At 45.7% G+C, this 18,241-nt stretch overlaps 1 protein-coding gene across 3 annotated transcripts in view; it reads left to right on the top strand.

Annotated features, from left to right (window-relative positions):
* Positions 1–14,166, top strand: part of SNX1 (sorting nexin 1) — a 37,944-nt gene extending 23,778 nt beyond the window's left edge. For all 3 annotated transcript variants that reach the window (XM_027553780.1, XM_027553779.1, XM_027553778.1), the window contains exons 5-15: positions 758–801; positions 2,520–2,661; positions 3,311–3,389; positions 3,851–3,926; positions 6,194–6,307; positions 6,519–6,612; positions 7,703–7,908; positions 10,318–10,461; positions 11,318–11,398; positions 11,899–11,970; positions 12,613–14,166. In XM_027553780.1, the coding sequence (XP_027409581.1) occupies positions 758–801; positions 2,520–2,661; positions 3,311–3,389; positions 3,851–3,926; positions 6,194–6,307; positions 6,519–6,612; positions 7,703–7,908; positions 10,318–10,461; positions 11,318–11,398; positions 11,899–11,970; positions 12,613–12,663 (1,103 nt within the window). In that variant the 3' untranslated portion in view covers positions 12,664–14,166. The remainder of the gene's footprint in view (positions 1–757; positions 802–2,519; positions 2,662–3,310; positions 3,390–3,850; positions 3,927–6,193; positions 6,308–6,518; positions 6,613–7,702; positions 7,909–10,317; positions 10,462–11,317; positions 11,399–11,898; positions 11,971–12,612) is intronic.
* Positions 14,167–18,241: the final 4,075 nt, after the last annotated feature.

The following is an 18,241-nucleotide window of genomic DNA, read 5'->3' as shown; positions in this document are numbered from 1 at the left end:
CAAGTCCAATGTGTGTCTTTTCACTACTCACGGAGTTAATGGTGCCTTTATGTTCCTAAGTGGTAGAGGTTAGGACAGTACCACAGAGAAAAACAATTGCTTGAATCCCAAATTATGTAACAGTCAAAGGCTTTTTCAGAAAAATGATTCCTTCAGGGAAGAGAGATTTGTGTGACATCAGGCAGCCCAAGTGTCTTCCTGCCAGGCCCTTTGCTCTGGGAGAACATGCTAGATGAGAGGGGTCAGTGTCCCCCAGCTCGGGTGGAGGGGCTGGGACAGTATTTCTGAAAGAGCAAAGGGAGCCCAGAACTAGCTTAGGGTAGAACTACTTGTTTCCTTTTACATCATTTGCTTCCTTCTCCTCCTCCTGCTTTATACAGCAAGAGAATTGTTTGGATTTAGACAGATGTGTGTAACAAGCCCAAATATTGGCATGGTAACAACCAGTGGATTGTCAGTGTCCAGTGCTGCTTTGTGGAAGGTATAAATAGAGCCTGGCTTTGAAACAGGGAACTGACTCTCTTGTCTAACTCAAAGGGGGACTCAGCCAGCATCCATGGGACCATGATATGTGCCATAGAGGCCTCGAGGCAAAGTAGGAACTGGATTATAGTATAGGATCTAAAGCTTGGAGTTGAAACAAGAGTTCTTCTACACGGTTCCTGTGGCTACCTTATGATTCCTGGTTAAATGTTAGCAAGATTGGTCCTGCTTTAGTTCACAGAATAATCCTCTCCTGCTTTCTGTTCTCCCACAGGGGACGGTATGAATGCCTATGTGGCCTACAAAGTTACAACACAGGTGAGTCCAAGTGACCCTGCTGATGACCACCTTAATAGATTTGGGCGCACATACCAAGAAGGTCATCATTCAGATTATTTCTGGGTATTTCTTTAGTTTCTTTGTCAACATCTTCCTTCAAGTTTACTCAAGATGGAACAAGTCTGCATCCCCTTGGTAATCTCATCTGAGCCTTTCCACTTTTCTTCCAGAGAGCTAACACTTCAATGTGAAACTTTGTAAGTTTTATCAAGACATGTGGTGTATCTGATACAGTGCCATCCCTCTTAAGAGCTATGTGGCTTAGAGCTAGTTTGGCGGATCACCCCAAACTGTATCACCTGTTTAAAAATCATCAGTTCTTCTGAGGTTTCCTATGTGGAGCTTCTTTTAACGCTCTCCCTAACCTTTTGCCCCTCAGGTCTGGTCTTCCTTTTTTATATAATATTAATGCATACAAAACTTACACGTTGTTGTATGCAGGTTATGAAGCATAAAAAATGAAGCCCCGAACCTACCACCAGTCTTAAGATGAGTACCATTGAATCCACCTGCGTGTTTCTCCCTTTCCTTTCCTCTGCCTCACACCTTAGAGGCCACCACTCTCCTGAATTGTCTCTCATTTCCTTTATAAAAAGTCTTCACATATGTATCTCTAAACAATACACTGTTTTGCTTTTTTTTTTTTTTGAGTTTCATAAAAATGGTATCATGCTAAAAATAGTGCTTTCTTTACTACCATTGTTCCTCAGATCCATCCATGACGTGCGTAGCTGTAGTTAATTAGTCCATTGTGTGATTATAGCATAATACATTTATCCATTTTCCTGTTGTGAATATTTGGCATGTTTCCAGTTTTTGTAATTATGAGCTGTGAACATTTTTGCACGTGTTTCCTGGCGTACACATAGAAGAGTTTCTTTGGGGTATATTATCAGAAGCAGTTCCCCTGGGTCACAGGTAGTGCAAATTTTGAAGAAAAGAAATACAAACTTTGTTTTTAAGTCCTTGTACCAATTTATACTTCCATCAGCAATATGTAAAAGTTCCCATTGACATACTTCCTTGCCAACAATTGGCAAGGCCCCACCTCCTTAAATTTTGCCTGTCTGGTGAGTATTAAATGATCTCTCAATAAAATGTAGGCCTTGTCTCTTTTTACTGGACGTTTCCTTTATATTACCTTTCTCCTGCTTGTTGGCCTGCCCCTGTGTTCTAGACCCTGTGATAGCTTGGAGGCTCAAGTATCTACAGTGTAGACCTTTTGTCTGATCCTCCCCTTAGGGGCAGTGTTTACTGTGTATTTTCTCCAGTTTGGCTGCTTTAATTCTGGCAGCAATACCCTTAATAAGTCAGGGCAGGATGAAAGGATTGGAGATGACCATAGATTTCTAGCTTTAAACTAGATTGCAGCATCTCTCTCCTTAAAGCAAAGGTTCTTAACCTGCAAATAAAACTGAATTTGAATTTAATTAGTTGCCTTCGTAATCCCATGTATGTTAATTTGTGCATTTAAAATCATTATTCTGAGAAGGGCTCCATAGATTTCTAGACAGCCAGAGAGGATTATAACTCCAAAATAGAAAAAGGGCTGAGAATTTCAGCCTTGGAGAAAGTTATTTATGAAGTGTCTAGAAGACCAGGGATCTGGGGAAAGATTCCCTTGATGTCAGCCAGATGACTTTCAAGATACTCATCCCCTATTGGAAATGAAATCTTGTGTTTTTTCTGTCCCCAAGACAAGCTTACCAATGTTCAGAAGTAAACACTTTGCAGTGAAAAGAAGATTTAGTGACTTCTTGGGTCTTTATGAGAAGCTTTCAGAGAAGCACTCCCAGAATGGCTTTATTGTCCCTCCTCCACCTGAGAAGAGCCTAATAGGTAAGCCTATTAATTCTGCTTAGATTTTTTTCCTTTGCATTCTTTCTGCAATATACTTTCTACTTAGTATGTGAGATTACTTCTAATGATAGTGTAGAATCCAACAGTTAGAAAGGAAGCATTTCCAACGTTTTCCTATAAATCACATGAGGGTTAGAGATACAGCATGTTTTGACATGGTCTCTTTCCTTGGGTGCAGTAGGAGGCCTAGGTTTTAGTTTCCACAGAGTGTGTGTGTGTATGTGTGTGTGTGTGTGTGTGTGTTGGTATCCTGGAGACTTCAGTGGTTGCAATTCCCTCCAAATTGAAATGTACTCAGTGAATGAGGGGAAGGAGGTCAGGCAAGGAATCTTCCCATTACCATCAATTGATATCTGCTAATCTTTCCCAGAGTCCCATGGCCCCCTTTTAGAAAACATGTGCTCTGGAAGTCTCAGGGTTGAGAACCTTCAACACTTTAAGACTAGTATGAAAACTGACTCTTGTACAAAGAACCTTTTGTTCATGCTTATGCATGACATAGAAGTGGCCTTTGGTTGTATTTTGTAGAGCTCCCTCATTGCCTTCCTCCTGGCGCTTTTCTGCAGCCTAAAGCTTTTCATGATGATTTATAGTTTTCTTGTTTTTTTCTTTTAAAATTGTGTTCCAGGAATGACAAAAGTAAAAGTTGGAAAGGAAGATTCTTCTTCTGCAGAATTTCTTGAAAAACGGAGGGCTGCTCTAGAAAGGTAAGTACAATAAAACTATTTTCCTGAGTGCCACGAGAACAAATGAGGCGCTAAAACTGAGACTTAATAACCATGAGACGTTGGCTAGAGTTAGTAGTGGTGAAACTTGAATGGGTTGAAGATTCCCACCTCCGTGTTGTCTGTAGCCTTTCCTAAGTCTCTTTCCTTCCCACATTAGGAGCAGAGCATCCTCTTCTCCTCTCCTGAGTGAGCAGACAATCATATTCTCCTTTTCAACAATCAGTCAGGAGTGGTTCTGCAGTCTCTTTCCAAGCAGTTACTTTTCGTTCCTTTTTGGAAACGTGAAGAGTATGAACTTACATGTGCTTATAAGCAGAGTCATATAAGTGCCCTGAGGATATTTTAAAGTAATGAAAGACATCGTACCCCTGCCAGCATGTTATAATGCCCCAAACTTTGTAAGGCCAAGCCAACTAACCAGATAACTGCTTACCCTGTAGGTACCTTCAGAGGATTGTGAATCATCCTACCATGTTACAGGACCCTGATGTCAGAGAGTTCTTGGAAAAAGAAGAGGTTAGTATTGTACAAACTGAATTTCACAATTCATATCTACCCCTGTGAAATGAAACTAGTTCCTTCAACAAATATTTGAGCACACGCATATAGCCTAGTCTGACTGTATCATAGTTTATAGGTGCCCAAAAGTGACAAGTATCTTTCAGCCTCTGAAATAAAAGCAGCTCTGCCTGCAGTCAAAAGTAACTGGTTGTAGAGGTCAAATTGCAACCCAGTTTTGTCTTACTGGATCAACACAGTGATCTGTTTGTCAGGTCTTGGCATGTCCTTCATAGGTTACTACTTGGCTTCGATTGAATGCTTATTTTGTGCCAGGAGCTATGGAATTTTAGTTCAAAGCCATTTAACCACAGACCTCAGAACTGCCAGCATGTAGCAAAAGTGTTGGTTCAAGTGGACAGTCTTTTAACAGGCTATGCATAGGCTATTCATGACTGAAAAATTAGAGACAGTCCAGTTGCTAATAATTGAGAAGTTAGTAAAATATATCAATACAACAAATACTTAATGCTCATCATAAACAGAAGGTATACAGAAATTCATTGGAGCATACATTTGAAGAATGTTGAGGGAGAGGGATAAATCAGGAGTATGAGATTAATGGATATACACTGCTATATATAAAGTAGATAAACAATAAGGATTTGCTGTATAACACAAGGAACTCTATTCAGTACCTTGTAATAACCTTATCATGGAAAAGAATCTGAAAAAAAAAATACATATCTATATACATATACAACTGAACCACATTGCTGTACCCCTAGAACTAACACAGTACTATAAATCAACTGTACTTCAGTTTAAAACAAGAATTATTAAAAAAAATAAAAAATAAAACAAGAATTATAAAATGAAACAAGAAACAGCATATAAACATAGCTGAATAAACACATTAGTCATTAAGAATCAAACACTGGAATAAAACAATGGTGTATCTCATAGGAAAGAAAAGTAGAAGGAAATAAGTGACAGTGTAGAACTGTTGTTTTGTAGTTATTTTTTTATTTTGTTTTTATTTAAAAATTTTTCTTTAATTTGCATATTGTATATATGACTCAAAATAAGAAATTGGTACTAAGTATATGGGTTGCCCACCAAAATGAACTTCTTTAATTAAAAATTCTGTCTAATGCTCTAAATCCTAGTTTTCTGAGATTCCTAAATCCATTTTTCCTTTTCATGCCCTCATACCCGCCTGCTGCCGTAGAGCAGGGTTTATCTCCAGTGGCACTGTTGACATTTTGGGCTGGATCATCCTTTGTTGTGGGGATGTCCTGTGCATTGTTGGTTTAGCAGCATTCCTGGCCTCTAACCACTAGATGCCAGTACCCTCCCCCACCTCCTGTCCCCAGGTTTTTTTTTATCTGGTTGTGTCCAGAGTCTTAGTTTTGGCAGTATCTTTCTTAGTTCAGCATGTGGAATCGTTTGTAGTGGTATGTGAACTCTTAATTGCAGCATGCGAGATCTAGTTCCCTGACCAGGGATCGAATCCGGGTCCCCTGTACTGGGAGCACAGAGTCTTAGCCACTGGACCACCAGGGAAGTCCCCTGTCCCCAGTTTTAGTAAGCAAAATTATCTCCATACATGACCAGCTGTCCCCTGGGGGCAAAATGGCCCTGAGTCTTAACTCTCAAGAGTCCTGGGCACTAAAATCTTAATTGTTCAGCGTGGTATACTACATATACTACGGATTCTCCAGCATCCTTTTCATACCTTAGGAAAGGAGTGGGAAGACTGAACTAGTCAAATTGTTTCTAAGTATTTGGCATGCTTGACTAAACTAGATGTCCATAAAAGTAGCCTCAATCTATTATGCTCCTTTGTTCCCTGAGGAAAATTCGAATGGAATTACAGCTTCAAAGTGTCTCTCAAGATTTTAAGTCTAGCTGTGTGTGAGTATGCATCCACAAAGAACTTTTGACTTTTAAACAAAAGCATTTGGTATTTAAGCAGTTCATGCCTGGGTAGGCAGATAATCTCAATATGAGGTCACCTGGCCACATAACACACACTGCCTGTCTTTCTGCACACAGTATCAAAAGCTGACAATTTTGCTGATTCTCTTTAATATGGTCCTTTGATTTTTTTTCTCTCCACATTGCTAGTTAAGGATTTGTCTAACTGCCCTTGAAAATAATAGCCTACAGTTCAGATAATTTATTTGGCAAGTTTGGGGCATGCCATCTGATGGATACTAATTCTTCTGAACCTAAAATAGGGGCAGCAGATAACTTGTCACCCCGCCTTCTTGGTCTTGTAGCTGCCACGTGCTGTGGGTACCCAGACATTGAGTGGCGCTGGTCTCCTCAAGATGTTCAACAAAGCTACAGATGCGGTCAGCAAAATGACCATCAAGATGAATGAATCTGACATTGTGAGTAGCACTGGGCCTCTCAGCTTCCCCAGCCCCCTCAGGGTTATGGGTCAGAAGCCTTGAGGAGTCCTGAAATTTCTGAGATTAGAGACTTTCTTTTTACAATAATTCAGTCCCTTAAAAAAAGAAGAAAAAAACTGCTAAGGAAAAGACAGCTCTACACCTGTATGGTGAGTAGCCTCCTTTAAAGCTTTGGGCCTGTGTGTTTCAGTGGTTTGAGGAGAAGCTCCAGGAGGTAGAGTGTGAGGAGCAGCGCTTACGGAAACTGCATGCCGTTGTAGAAACTCTAGTCAACCACAGGAAAGGTAACAAGCTTCTGACGTGCACTTGGAGCTGGGGGGAAGCTGATGTCTCCAGTGAGCTAGAGATGGGAGGGCATGTTGTTCCCAAACCTCTCAGCCGTTCAAGTTGAAATTCTCAACCCACTTGGTCCTTGATGTTCTGATCAAAGAGATAATACCTTGCGTCTCCTGACAGGAAACATGCCTCTGCCGCTGAAGGCATTGTACTCTTTACCCGGGAGGAATGCAGAGAAGCCGTCCCAGTTACAGCTTGACCTGGGATTGTGGGCTTTGGTTGGTGGCATTGAGTTGATGGCTTATATCCAAAACGATGCTACATGCCTTAGCTACATGGTCCAATGAGAAATATGTAAATGCGGGAAACCATGTATGTCTCCTAACCCTTCTTCACCTTTCTCTGGTGAGATTTGCTTAAGAGCTAGTGAAATTTGCCAAGTTTGAATGCTTTAAACATGCTGATAATCAGAAGTCTCAACAGGCAGAAAACCATTAGATGTAAGGGTTGGCAAAATATGACCCAGCCCCCTGGGTCATATCTAGTCATAGACATATTGGTCATGGACCTATTGCTGTGGCTATAAGTGGTTTTTAACATTTTTGAAGAGATGGGGTGGAAGGGTGGGGGAAGGGAGCAAGGAGAGTGAGCCGTATGTGGTCGGCAAAGGTTAAAATACCTGGCTCTTCACAGAAAGTTGTTCTGCTCTGGTGCACGCAAGACTATGCAGTGTGTACATACACTCTCTCTCATGCAGGCAGGCTGCTTACTGTGAGCTCTAATGTGAAAATCAGAACTGTGCCATTGGCCTGTTTCTATTAACTGGCCCCTGGTTCTCCAGGAGCATCAGCACTGCTCCATCCAAGTAAGCTTAACCTAGGGAAACTGAGGGCAGCAGGCACTCTCTTTGCTCGTGTGCCCGAGCTGCATCACCCTCACTTTCTGAATTCAGTTGGCTCTGATGTAAGTGACCAGATTGGCAGAGCCCATGGTTGCCAGACACGCAGGGGCCAGCATAGCTCAGGCACCCGGGGAGTGCCAGCCGACTTGTCCCTCTTCCTCGGGAGATCAGAGGCTCTGCTGTCTTCCTCCTTCCAGAGCTAGCGCTAAACACAGCCCAGTTTGCCAAGAGTCTCGCCATGCTTGGGAGCTCTGAGGACAACACAGCACTGTCACGGGCTCTCTCCCAGCTGGCTGAGGTGGAAGAAAAGATCGAGCAGCTCCACCAGGAACAGGCCAACAATGACTTCTTCCTCCTCGCGGAGCTCCTGAGTGACTATATTCGCCTCCTGGCCATAGTCCGCGTAAGCATCTCGTTCCTCTCCTCTTTTTCCTCCACTGGATTTAATTTGTCTTTTCCTTTGCTCTTCTTCTCAAGATGGTTTCATCCATTATAGCTTGAAATAGGTATAGTTTTTCTACTCTCAAAAGTATCTTGTGAACTGAAACATCCATTAAACTCTTAGTTGTCTCTGAGTCATTTTGAGGCCCACAGCCAGTATTTTAAATCAGCTTGAAGAAAAGACCACTCTTGAATTTCCAAGTAGGCCCTTCCTTATTGTTGAAGCTGGACAGCATCCTATATTCCTTTCTTCAAGCAAGGCTGTTCCAGGCCTAGGTCTGGGCCCCTTGGAGCTGTGACTTCCTCAGACCTCTGGTCTTTGCCTTCTTAACAGTATGCGGCAGCTTGGCCCCGGTAAGAGCTCTTGCTGGCTTCCACTTTTCCCTCCAGTGTGGGCTACCAGGTAACTACACACAACTAGTGTGTTGCTGCATGGAGGAGTGTGGCCAGGGGGCTGAGGGAGCTTGTCACCAGAGCTGTGCTGTGCTGACCACACTGGTGACAAGACTGCAGCCTGCCCCTCAGGTCAAGCACCTCACCTTCTCTTCTGGTGACCAAGGCACTCTGGTTCCCTGATCTTTCAGAATGGCTGAGGAAGCTTCACTGGGCAGTGAGATTAGCTCTTGCATGGCCTCTCTGAGACAGAGGAAGGAGCCAAGAGGGAACCTGGCACCTGCCCTAATAGGGCCTGAATCTGCCTGATCCGGGTTGGGACCAGAACATCTGAGCCTCTGAGTTGGAACAGAGCCACACAAACACTCTATCTCTCCCCCCATCCCCGAGCTCTCCCCAGCCTGAGAGCTCCTGCATTGTCAGGAGCCACGCTGCCCCCAGCACTCATTTTCTCCGTGATAGAGTTGCTTAATATAGTCTGTAAGATTGCTCACTGTCCTCTCCGTTTGCTGTTTGGTTTGCTGCTAACTCCAGAGTGATAAGAGGCTGGAAAAATAACCTGTTCTGGCATGCTTGGGACAGGTCAGACTACTTAGACTAGAAAGCCACCCCAGGGAAGGGTTCTCTCTGGGGATGCTTTCAGAGAGCAGTGTTGTCTGGGGCTTCTGGAGAGCTCAGCATTTGGGTATGACCCTCAGGCCAGGAACCCTGTATGGAGAGGGGTGAGGGAGGCCTCATTGAGGCAGCTCGCCTTAGTGCCCAGAACTGCAAGCTGGTCTTTTCTCAGAGACCCCACCTGCGCTTCTCGTGGTCATGTGCCGGCAGTGGGACTGGAGAGATGAACAGATGTTACTTCTCTGCTGAAACCTGCAGCTGTACCACAGTTAGCCTAGGGTTTTAGGTTGGATTTGAGGTCACACCTTACCTGATCCTTTATTCAGCTGTTTAGAAATTGCAGATAAGCAGCAGTGACTATGCAGGGGAAGATAAATTTGGTGTCCTTTCACTCCCTGAGGTTCAAGTCTTGGCAAAGGCCTGAACTAAGGAGGCCTGGAAAACATCCAGGGAACTCTCACAGGGGAGGGGAGCAGAAGGAGCGGTGCTGGGAGGCTGCCCCAGGCAGAGGCCTTTCATCCCAGCCTCTTGAAGCCTACAGAGCCAGTGGGGGTGCGGGATGATTTGGTTAGCCCAACAGGCATCCTCTGGACATGCTGATTGTGATCAAGGAACTGAAAACAGGGAAGACCAGCAGATGGACTTCGGAGAGCTTCTTGAAGGCCCTGATAGCCGCGAGCAGTTGAATGTATGGATGAGATGATGTTTACTTAGTATAAAGATCTGTTAAGCTGAAGGTGGTGGGGAGATCTGTCAAGCTCACCCTGTATATTGTTTGGGTGTCAGTATAGAGTTTGCTTCCTTAGGTTGGTCTTCTCTGATGTGTCTCCCAGGCTCAACTAGGTCCCCAAGTGTTTTTTTGCAGTACTCTGCTTGTTTTTTCTGTACTCTGCATTCTTAGGATTACTTATTGGCAGTTAGTAATACAATGTCAGGCTTTCCTGTTAGATTTCAAGCTCCATGAAAGCAGGCCTATGTGCTTCGTTTCCTACTATATTCTTAGCCCTTGGCACAGGGCAGGCATTTAAGGAAAGTGTGTAGACTCATGAACTGACTGATCTCAGGGAGTCCGTTTGAAAGCGATAGATTGGGTATGGGCATCAGACCACCTGCTTGCCCTGGGCCATCCAGCCTTGGGAGCAGCATGACGCAGGTCTACTGGAGCCTTGGAGAGAGAAGTCTTACCCAAGCTTGTGCTTTTGGACGTTAAACTTCCAGCTGGGCATTAACACAAGATTGTGGAACCTGCCCTTGCTCGGCCCTTCCCCAGCACAGCCGCTGGGAGAGCCCCCTCCCCCCAAGGCAGAGCCAGCAGAGCGCCTGAAGGGCTGGTTGTGCTTTTCCCCAACCTTCACCCCTACAGGCCGCCTTTGACCAGCGGATGAAGACGTGGCAGCGCTGGCAGGATGCTCAGACCACCCTGCAGAAGAAGCGGGAGGCTGAGGCTCGGCTGCTGTGGGCCAACAAGCCGGACAAGCTGCAGCAGGCCAAGGATGAGATTGTAGAGGTGAGCCACTGCAGGGACGTTCTGGCTCCTGAGTGAGTCCAGGTTCCACCCCACTGAGCTGCTTAGAACCCCTCAGCAGGCAAGAGAACTAATGGAGTCTAAAGGACTGCTGCTGCTGCTGCTGCTAAGTCACTTCAGTCGTGTCCGACTCTGTGCGACCCCATAGATGGCAGCCCACCAGGCTCCCCCGTCCCTGGGATTCTCCAGGCAAGAACACTGGAGTGGGTTGCCATTTCCTTCTCCAGTGCATGAAAGTGAAAAGTGAAAGTGAAGTCGCTCAGTCGTGTCCGACTCTTCGAGACCCCATGGACTGCAGCCTACCAGGCTCCTTCGTCCATGGGATTTTCTAGGCAAAATTACTGGAGTGGGGTGGTCTAAAGGGCAGTGGCCAGCAAAGCTGCTGCGAATGGCCCAGGGTCTGCCCTGAGATTGGGCCCTCCTCCTCCTCTCCTGTTCCACCCACACTTGCCAAATTAGAATCTCTGCAGGAGCAGTCCTGCCTGGGTCTTTGAAAAGCTCCAAGGTGATTCACATGTGCCCTTCCGGTGAGAACTAAATTCAGTTCTCTGGGCCTCCCAGCCTTGCTGGCAAGTACGTGAACTGGAGCCTCTGGGGAACTAGATTTCTTAGGAACCAGACTTGGCCTGAGACACATGGCACCTGTTTCCCAGCCAGTTCCAGAGGTGACCTCTACTGGAGTCCGGATTACCTGTGGAATCTCCATATCTAATCTTACCCAGAGGGACAAACAAATGACCAATTGAGGTCTCAGATACACAGTTGCTGTTCAGAGGTAAAGACTTAATAGTAACTCCAGAATATGTTAAGGGATCCTTTCTTTCCTCTTTCTTCCCAGTGGGAGTCTCGGGTGACTCAGTATGAAAGGGACTTTGAAAGGATTTCAACTGTGGTCCGAAAAGAAGTGATACGGTTTGAGGTAAGATAGAAGACCCTCCTTCTCACCAGTGTGCAGTGCCTGGTTTAGTGGTGGTACTGGTTTTGTCCGTGTCTCTACTGAGTAGGGAGACAGACGGCAGTGCCAGTGACTTGGCAGTTACTGTGAATAAGCATGGCTGTGTGTGTGTGTGTGTGTGTGTGTGTGTGTGTGTACGTGCGCGCTCACGTTTGTGTGTTTGTTCCTGAGGCAAAGTGGCTGTCCTCCACTGGTTGCTGGACCAGAGCAACTGTTAGACACAAAACAAAGCTTGCCCTGTCATAACCCCTCTGCTCCCCTGTCCTTTCTCCTCGCTTTCCCACCCTGCCACCATTCAAGAAAGCCTTGCAAGAGGTTATTGGGCTGGAAATTGTAGCTAATCCAGCTGCTGCCTCTCCTTTCTGAGGCTGTGTTCAGCCTTGGTCAGCAAAAATATCACCATCCTGTCAAGAGGGGAAGGAGCAGCTGTCAGGATGGTCAGTGTAGAATCCTGTCTCCTTTAGAAAGAGAAATCCAGGGACTTCAGAAACCACGTGATCAAGTACCTCGAGACACTCCTGCATTCACAGCAGCAGGTATGTAACTTGTGCGTGGCCTTCTTCCTCTCCTGCTTGCTTGGGCCAGCTGCATACTTGAGACTTTGGTGACAGGGTGGTCTGGCATACATCAGGGGTCTGGACCCTGCTTAATCAATAATTGAACATAAGTCCTGTTTCTGTAATGTGGAGCATCCAGTAGGGTCTTTTGCTAATAAGCAGGATAGCCCTTATCCTACAGTGAGTTAGTTTTTAAGGACAAACCCCAACTCTACTCTCCCTGTAACCCCCTGATACCACCTAGCCCTCTTGAGGCTGAGGCCCCAATCGGTATGTGGAACAATGACCCTGTTGTGAGGAGCTGACTGACCTGAGCCAAGCTGTGGCCCCCACGGGGGTACTTCCTCTGGGGCAGAACCAGGACTGTCTTCAGACCTTGTACTTGATGCTTCCTTCAGTCTGGAGAGGTAAGGGTAGTGTGGCTGGCCAGCCAGTCTGTCCCAGGGTCCACTCTCAGCATACCCATTTGCTCAGCTTGGCCTCAGCCTAGGCCAGGCTGAGGAAATGGTCTCCCTGTGCTGGCCAAGGGCACTTGGGGGAGTGCCTTGGCTTGCTCCCCTTCCAGGCTCAGGCTCTGCCACTCGATGGGAGCACTTGCTTACTGATCCCACTTCTTTGCAGCTGGCTAAGTACTGGGAAGCCTTCCTTCCTGAGGCAAAGGCCATCTCCTAATGGACCGAGGACACCAGAGCCACCTGCCTGACGCTGCCTTTTTATACACTGTCCTCCACCTCTGCCGGGCCCAGTGATGCATCCTGCCTAGCCTGGACTTCACCCCTTCCCTCCTGCCCCCACGACCGCGCTGTCCCCAGTCTCTCTAACCGTTACTTCACTTAGCTTCCATATATATTTTCTTACCTGAAGGAATAGTTTCTTGCTTTAAGCAAAAGTCCTATACTAGGTGGTGGAATTAGGGGATGGGGTGGAGTATTGATATAAATATATAAATACAAATGTATATTTTTCAGGATGTGGTTAGGAACTGGGGATAACGTTTTCTGTTACTCCTGACGGTGCCATGAAAAGATTATGTAATAAAATACTTTAAAATCGGGTCACATGACTGAGAATGGTGGTGCTTTTTGCTCTAGGCTGGGGAACAGTTGGGAAGCAGCTCTAAACAAGAAGTGCCCGGGAGAGTTGTGTAATGAGTTCCTCTCCACAGGAGCTCGTGGGCCTTGGCTCCTGCTCCTCCACAGGACTGGGGTTTCCTTTGCTCTCTCTACCCTAGCTGCCTGTTCTGAGGGACTCTTAGTAACTCTTACTCCTGCTTCTTTAGGGAAGGAGTTTTAAACACGTCTCTTATAATAAGAGGAACAAAACCAGTTCTCCCGCAAAGGAGGCAGACTTTCATTTTTATTCCTGCCCTGTTTCTCTAAGCTGCCCAGGGCTCTCTGAGAGTTTGCCTTCTGATAGCAAAGCCTTGTGTTCCGAACTTCTTTTTGCCACCCATCAAAGCAGGTGCTCAGTAGACTGGTTTATGTTAAAAATGTAAAGGACTGATAAGGACTTAACACTTCACCCCACTGACAACAGAACCAGGCACTCTGCCTTGAGATAAAGTCATCCCAGAGTTCCTAAACCTTCTGAGTTCCAAGAAGCTTTACGGTCTATGCCCAGGAGAGAGCATGTCGGCAAGAGGCCCTGGTGTTGTGAGCACAAGCCAAGGGCATTCAAAGGAGTCTCTGTGCTGGCCTGGCCAGGGAGGCCCAGTCTCAGATGTGCCCTTGCTGGGCTTCCCCTCAGCTGCGTCCACAGCTGCTCAGCTCGCTGCTCAGAGCAGACTGAAGCCACTGTGTGGGGCAGGGCTGGCAGACTGCCTGCAGGGGAGCTTCATACTCCTAGCCCCACCACCCTCAGATGCCCTTGTGAGGGCGCTCCAGACCCAGTGTCTGTCCTTGGGGTGAGGGATAGGTGTCAAGGTTTGGGGAGGGGCAGCCTGAGGCAAGAGAAGGCGGTCAATAGCACTCATCTCCAGTACTCTCCAGCATACCTGCCGGATGAGGGAGTGCCTATGCTGGCAAGTATTTTTTTCAATATGCTGATTTTTTCTTTTTTTTTTTTTTTTTAAGAAAAAGTCACTCGTCTCTCCCTTCCCCTAATATCCTTATTACCACCTTTGATATTACCCTTCCAATCTTACTTATGTGCTTGCTCTGCTTAGTTATAATAATGGACACATAAAATACTTTGTATCCAGCTTTCATCATTCAACCCTGTATAAGCTATAAGCATTTTTTCTATTTTGTTATGTATTTTCACAGATGTTTATTTGTAACGCTCTGTAATTTTAAATAGAGTGACTGTACCATAATTCTGACTCATCCCTTGTTGTTGGATTGCTGGTTGGTTTGGGAACTTTTAGAATTTTAATATGATTTTAAACTTACAGAAAAGTTACCGGAATATCACGAAGAACTCCCACTTACCAAGTGCTTATATTTTACCCCATTTGCATTATGACTGACAATTTGCTTCATCTGTATTTACATGTTGTATTTTCTCAATCACTGAGAGTCAGTTGTAGATATTGTTACCCCTCTACCCCAAAACTTCAGTAAGCCTTTCCTTAAGAAAAAGGACTTCGTCTCATAATTTATAACCGTAACCACTTGTCAGAAGCAGGAAGTATAATGCTGACGTCACGCTGACACTGACGGAATGCTGTCATCTACCCCTGCTCGCCGTTTAAATGGTTTCAGGTGTCCTGGTGCTGTTCCTTAACGGTGATTCCCTTTTTCCTGATGCAGAATCGTGTTACATTTAGTTGTGATACATGCTTAACACGTGTCTCTCAATTCAGATGTTTTTCCTTTTATTACCTTGGCCTTTTTGAAGAATACAGCCAGACATTTTGTAGAATGTTCCTCAAATTGGATTGGTCTCATGGACTAGATTAGGGTTTGGCATGTCGGGCGCGAACATCACAGAAGTGATGTGTCCTCTGTGTGTGTCTTAAGTTGGCAGGTGATGTTAGTTGATCCCATTAATATTGACGTTAGCTCTGTGATCACTTGGTTAAGTTAATGCCTGCCAGACTTCCCCTTTCTAAGTTGACTTCTCCCCTTTGTAAGTAACAAGTTACTTGTGGGGGGACACTTTGATGTCATTACATACTTTGTTCTTCATTCAGTGTGATTTTCTAACTCCATAGTTTCTTCTACACTTGTTTGACATTCTACTTCTAAAGGAAAGCATCTTCCTCCCTACTTATTAATGTTTGTTTATAGGTATGGTTGAATGGATTCCTATTTACTCAAAGTTGCAAGGTATTGCTTTGATTCTCAAACCATCCCAGATTTCTAGCAGGCTCCTATGTCTTTTAATATGTCCCTTTCATTTTTTTTTTTTTTAAACACTTTCTTACTTTCTGGCTTAAGGTGTTCCAGACTTACCTTGTATCTTCCCAGCCCCAGCTGTGGAATCAGCCATTTTTTTCCCAGGGAATCTTGATTCCTTTGAATGAAAAATGATTTTAAGAAATCAAGATCTGGGTGCTGAGTGCCCATTGCTACTGGAATGTCATTGCTTCTAGGCTTTTCTTGGCAGACAGAGCAAGGAAATAACTGTAGATAAAGATATATGGAAATATTGAGGGAGATGGAGATAGATGATATAAATAATTAAAAATCATGAATTCATAGTAGCCCCATAAATTTTATTCTCATCTCCCTTTTTCATATTTTTAACTCTCTGAGAAAATTTTAAACTTTCTCTTTGCTTTGTTTTGTTCCATCCAGTGATCCTCTTGATGTAAGTCTGTTTTTGTTATTTCCTGGAGACAGACTCCCTTCTGGTGTCAAAGCTTCCTTCTCAGAGCTTTTCTCTCTGTCCCAAGGCTCATGGAGCCAGCTGCCTTCAGGGCCTGTGCATTTCTGTGCAGAACTTGGAAGTTAAGAAGACCAATAGCAGTTTACCTGTACTGAGCCAGAAGCCTATACGCGGGGATAGGGCCACAATGATGGAGTTGTTCCACTTGGAGACTCAGGAGGAAAAAATTGGAGAAGGGGATGCTTGAACTGTGTCTTCAAGGTGAAGAGGTTTTTGTTCCTTCCGTGGGACCGTCTGCCTTCCTGTGTCATGTCGTGAGAGGTGGGCCCACCTAGGGAATACCAGTGGCTTGAGTGGCCAGGTCAAGTCAGTGGACGGCCCATGGAGTGGTGGCAGGAGCTGGATGTGGCCAGGTCAAGTCAGTGGACGGCCCAGTGGTGAGCAGGAGCTGGATGTGGCCAGGTCAAGTCAGTGGACGGCCCATGGCGTGGTGGCAAGAGCTGGGTCACACCGTGCCTGTCACCTGTGGTGCTCTTTGAGCATGACCCTGCAGGTGTGGGGAGCTCCTGGAAGGACTTAAGCAGGAGATCGCATGGTCACATTTGTGATGTAGACACATCAGAAGATACAAGGCTGGAGGCACAGAGAGTCAGCCAGAGTGCTGAGGAGGGTAGTAGTAATGGAGTCCAGGCTCAGGGAGAGGAGTCAGTGGCAGCAAAGAGCCCCTGGGGGCTGCTCACTGATACGACGAAAGGCCTGAGGAAGAGAGTGGTAGCTGGCATGACCCATGAGCTTCTGACCTGCATTTCAGGGTAGATGGTGACAATGGTCATGACATAGGTAGCACAGGAGGCCAAATAGGTTTGGAGCAAATGGGCGGGGAAGCAGCGGTGACAGCAAGTGCATGACCGCGTCATTCATATAAGAGGCTCGTCTGAATGAAAAGGGAGGACTGTGCCGAGAGGTAAGGGAGATGCAAAGTCAAAGCTGGCTTTGTTTCATTTAAAGGCATGTCAGACCTAACATGTTAATAGAATTCAGAGGAGAGAAAGGGAATAGCCATCATCCATGTCTGGGAGCAAATGCAAAACGCACAGCGCGGGAGCCTTGCTGCTGGGGCTGGGTAAGAAAGATTAACTGTATGGCAATCCAGATGTTCTCAGACACGGCTATCTTGTTGACCTATTTGAGTCAAGTGGTTTACAGAAGAGGTGTGGAAATGAGTCTTACTTCTCCTGCTTCCCTGTGGGTTATTTCCCCCATGCATCTCTGGGCTTCGGAGTCCTGAAGGTGAGGGCTTAGAGCTGAAGAGACCCCAGCATTCAGAATGGGTCTTCAGCAACAGAACAAATGCAAGAAGTAGAAATGATAGGAAGCGTTACACATGGATATTTGTAACACTGAGCTCTTTCTGAGTGATTTTCATTCAGAAATGAATGTAGCTGAGAAGCCTAAAGAATGCCTGGGCATCTCAAATTTGAAAAATCATGAGAAGATAATGGAAATGTAAAGATGGGGCCAGGAACTGGTTGAGAAAGGAGCGTGTCGATAGAAGGAGTGTCCTTTGCTGAGCATGTTTAGAGCCCACGTGGGATTGGAAACCATGGATTCTGAGGAACAGCAGACCCTAAGGTGGTGGGATTTTCCCCACCAGTTCCCAGCAGCCTTTGGGAGGGGGAGGAGTAGAAAAGGAAGAGAATGGTGATTCCCTCCTTTCCTACATTTGACCCATGCCTGAACAGGACACTCTGCCTTAATGAGGCACTGGCTAAGAGTCTCAGCTCCGCGTTGGGGAAGAGTTGGGTCAGAGCTCAGAGTTAGAAATGCGCTAGAACAACTCACCCTTGTCTTCTGGCCCCGGGGTTGGTGCGCCATCACCTGCCAATGTCTTGTGATACCAGTTGTGTGGCTTAATGTTGGCAATCTCTGCCAAACAAAAATTCTGTAATATTTAATTTGGGCCTTAGGGTATCCATAGGAACGCGATGGCTACAAAGAACAGGACGCGATGAGACAGGTGACTGAAACACAAAAAGCAATTTAAGGCATAAAAAAAAATTAAGACAATAAACTCTCCAAAGTGGAACATCTCTTTAACCTTGTGACTCCTGAAAATATCTGGGCTTTAAATAGGTGCTGTGTAGGTAACTGTTGAATGAGCTCCAACAGTGGGCTCTGCCACCTGGCCTTCACAGCCTGCTGTGAGAGGACTCCAGCTCGCCGTTCCCTGTTTATCTCCTAGTCCTTCACAGCAGCGTGCGTACCTCACGGAAACAGACTCCACATACGCTCCTTCCTTCCTCACTGCTGTGTAGCGTAAGAAGCCTTTATTATCGGTGGCCTTTGCACCTGAAGCGCCCTATCTCAGGCCCTCGTCCCTCCCTTCAATCTTAAACTTACACCTGTCTGAAACAGCCAGCCTTCCGTATTGTGGATGAAAGTGTGAGTAAATAGAGATGAGGGCACTGGTTGGTGTGTC

The sequence above is a fragment of the Bos indicus x Bos taurus genome, chromosome 10 (genome assembly GCF_003369695.1).
Source record: "Bos indicus x Bos taurus breed Angus x Brahman F1 hybrid chromosome 10, Bos_hybrid_MaternalHap_v2.0, whole genome shotgun sequence".
Lineage (NCBI taxonomy): Eukaryota > Metazoa > Chordata > Mammalia > Artiodactyla > Bovidae > Bos > Bos indicus x Bos taurus.
This window is presented reverse-complemented; position numbering and strand designations above follow the sequence as displayed.